This window comes from Calcarisporiella thermophila, assembly GCF_041956535.1.
Source record: "Calcarisporiella thermophila strain CBS 279.70 unplaced genomic scaffold VTP21scaffold_8, whole genome shotgun sequence".
NCBI lineage: Eukaryota > Fungi > Calcarisporiellomycota > Calcarisporiellomycetes > Calcarisporiellales > Calcarisporiellaceae > Calcarisporiella > Calcarisporiella thermophila.
The window spans coordinates 844455-847974 of record NW_027192198.1 but is presented as its reverse complement, the minus strand read 5'-3'; the positions used below and the strand labels follow the sequence as shown (position 1 = coordinate 847974).

The 3520-nt window shown below is 37.9% G+C and overlaps 1 protein-coding gene across 1 annotated transcript; it reads right to left on the bottom strand.

The window, feature by feature from the left end:
• Positions 1 to 2253: 2253 nt before the first annotated feature.
• VTP21DRAFT_11189 (uncharacterized protein) lies at positions 2254 to 2902 on the bottom strand (the record flags this gene model as incomplete). Its single annotated transcript, XM_069390607.1, has 3 exons — positions 2254 to 2398; positions 2506 to 2679; positions 2718 to 2902. The coding sequence occupies 3 exons, from the start codon at positions 2900 to 2902 to the stop codon at positions 2254 to 2256; spliced, it is 504 nt and encodes a 167-aa protein (XP_069252739.1).
• Positions 2903 to 3520: the final 618 nt, after the last annotated feature.

Genomic DNA, 3520 nt, shown 5'->3' with positions numbered 1-3520 from the left:
AAATCTTTTTACTAGATATATTAACAAAGCAATAATTGAACCATGTTAGAAGGTAGCGAATGGCGAACGTGGCATTAGAAAACAAAGCTTTTTGGAAATAAAAGCTATATTAATGTTGCGGCATACTTGAATATTGATCCGACTGATGCCAGAATGTATCGTGTAAATAATTGTAGAGCATTATGTTTAATAAGGAATAGAACTAAATCTTAAACTGTGATATTATAGGGTGTGTTACGGAGTATCATGAAAGAGTTAGGTATGGATTTTAATAAACCCTATAACGGTCAAGATCAGTACATTACTAAAAGAGTGGTACGAAAGGTACATCGCAATATGACCACTGTTAGCGTCAAGATTTCATTTTTTAGTAATTTCGATTTAGTTTATAAAGGAGGCAGATGATTTTCCTACTACTCAGTGCGATTGGGCTATATACGAATTGATAAAGCAGCTAATACATAATAGACGTATATAGCTCTTCCATGCGTTTTTCTACTTCCCATTTAATTGTATAATACTAACAACTACTTTTATTATTTTAATATGCATAGGTGCATACCAATCAGTAAAAGCAAAAGGTATTGCTACACAACCAAGCAGAGCTACTGACGAGGCGGAGGATCAAGACTCGAATGTTGAACTAAGCACTGTAGAAAGCGATATCCAGGAAGAAGTTTCCAGCGTGTCAGATGAAGGTGGCATATCAACTTCAATTAACTTCAACAACATTTGAAGATTAATATTTTCGCTTATCTATTTCTATAGATAATAATATTAATGAGAATCTCAGAGTATCTCCTGCAGATTTAAGAGAGTTTATTCGAAGCGAAGTGCGTGAAATGACAGGAAACCTAGGTCATGCTAATGATCTAGCCAAAAAATCTTTTCTCGATAATTTATCTGAGAAAAACTATATCATTTGTCATTTGTTCCCTCAGTTAGTGTTATTAACCCTGCAGTGGAAAAGCTACCAGCGTTCTGGACAGCGGAAAAGATTTTTTGGCTAGATCATTACCAAGAAGAGCTATATTGGCCAAAAGTATTTTATGAATTAAACAGCTCTGAATTCCATCGACTAAAGGAGTATTATGCGACGATATATGAGTGCAATATCTTCTCTCTTGAAGTATCCATAATTTTTTTTTTGTGTATAGGCGAGACTTCGACCTTAGTGCAAATATAAGGGAGCAAGCTTAATTAGCAGTATAAATATAGTTGTCGTCAAAATCGAACCCTTACTTCACATAAGGGATAAGCATACCACAATATCTCTCCATTGGAAATTGCCAATATGACCAGGGTGGTCCAGACTCTTTAATTGAATCAACGACATGGAACAGATAATGAAAAATTATTCCGTGCGCAGGAAAGAGCTCCGTACTCTCTCCACAACATTCCCTAGCAAATCCAATTTGATCTTAGACAATCAAAATTCATTTAAATGATTTGCGGTAGACATTTACTCAACATAGTGATCATAAAAAGACTTGATGTTTTCATGTATCTTGTCTACCTTCTTAATTGTTAATGTCCAAGAGAGACAAAGATGGACAGCTGATATATATTTAGCCCACCCATTTAATATACTAGATTAAATACATGAACGAAACGTTAAAATAAAGAGGATGGCAACAGATATAGGTACTACAACCGCACCCTACCCAGAAGAAAGATTACCATTGAGAAAGACAAGCGAATACATTATAACCCCATCCATACACTCCTCAACCTTTTATCCTTTGTTGAATTTAATATATTACGTGGGGTGGCCGCAGGGATTCAAGAGTCTGGGAGTAGGCCTCATGGCTACATGGTAATACCAAAAAGAAAAGAAGCACGGATGTTTTTTAAATTGTCTAGCCAAAATGTCGAGTCGTATATAAAAATATTTGGAGCTCTTTGGGATACAAACAAATTTATGGAAGATATGAAATTCCCATACAATACCGAAAGCAAATTGTAAATACCCTAGAGTTTTACTAAAAGCATAGTTAACCAGGGTAGCGAATGAATCAACATCAGGAACAAAATCACAATTTTTTTACGACCGAGGCGCTTGTACATTGCTTCATTTCATCAAGAGATATATGCAAATAATATAAATTTTTCAAAACATGGTGCCATTATTGCCCCTATTGGTATATTAGGATTTGGCAATGTGGTGTAAAAACGGAATGACATATCCCACAAAATTTTGATATACAATACAAGAAATTCGCGATACATACGAGATTTTTTGACAAAGACCCATTAGTGATAATTAGACACCACGGGTGTGGGAAGATGCCGTTCAGTAGGAGGCAGAGAGAGAAGTTGTGAAACATGCAAGGAGGGGCTTACGCGGAGGGAAGGCTGAGCTCGTCGTTCGGTAATGGCGGAGGGAGATGAGTTGATTCTATGTGAATGGAGTTAAACAACTGTAATAGGAGAATATGAAATGGGTGAGGGATGCAAAGGAAGAGGGATGAAGCAGAGGGGAATCAAAGGTGAAATTTTATTTACATTAAGGGGGTGGGAGCCGAAATGGATTGCTTTCGATTGCGGTGATGCGTGGTCGTGTGCTGCAGCATATTGTCGAACCGGCTGAAGGTGCGTGGACAGTTTGGCACGATGCAGCTGTATGGCTTTTCTCCGGTGTGCTTCCTTTTTGGCCGAGAAAACTCGATGAGAGGGGATCTGTGGTTAGTACGGATGGAAGAGAGAGGCTTGCTTACCGGAGGTGACGCTCAAGATGCTCGCTACGGGTGAAGACGCGAGTGCAGTCGTCGTAGTCACAAGGGAAGAGTTTACATGACCGCTGTTTCCTGTTCTTTTTGTTGTGTATAGGATAAAAAGTGGCCATCTTGGGCAATTTTGCGGGAGTAGATTGTGGTGTTCCCTCAAAATGAACGATATTCATTGAAGTGCTGTGTCTATTTAATATTTTCTGGAAAGAGAGTAGTAAAGTCTTTTGCCCCAATTTTCTGCCCGAGGGTGAGGCTGTTCCGGTGGTATTTTTAAAGGAAAAAGTTGGTTCTATACGGTTAGGTGATGTCAAAATAGGTCGATGAAACCTGCTTAGTTTGTCTATATTACTTTTTTCGAATGCCATAATCGTGCCTTTTTTGATAGATACAATTCTCGAGGAACTTAGAAATTATTAAACACACGAATATCCAACTCAGTGTTTCTTTTTTTGCATACGCCAATTCCTTTTAAGAAAGTAATGGTCAGGAAAATCTCTTGCTTTAAGAATACACCAAATTCATTTTCTCCACGATGAGATTGTTTGTGGCCCATTTAAATCTGATTCGTGAATTCTATTATGCCCTCTCAACCTTATAGTTGGGTTAGTTCCATAGTCAAGGGTGTCGGCTAGGCTTACTTTCTGCGCCCCTGGTGATCCACCAGAATTGTCATCATCAAATCTAGCCATACTAGTTTTTACCTGGCCAGAATGAAGAAATCAGCTTTGGGTTAGAGAGAAATCACTAATCTCTTTTCTGCTCAAGGATCTCCTAAAAAATATTATTATCCA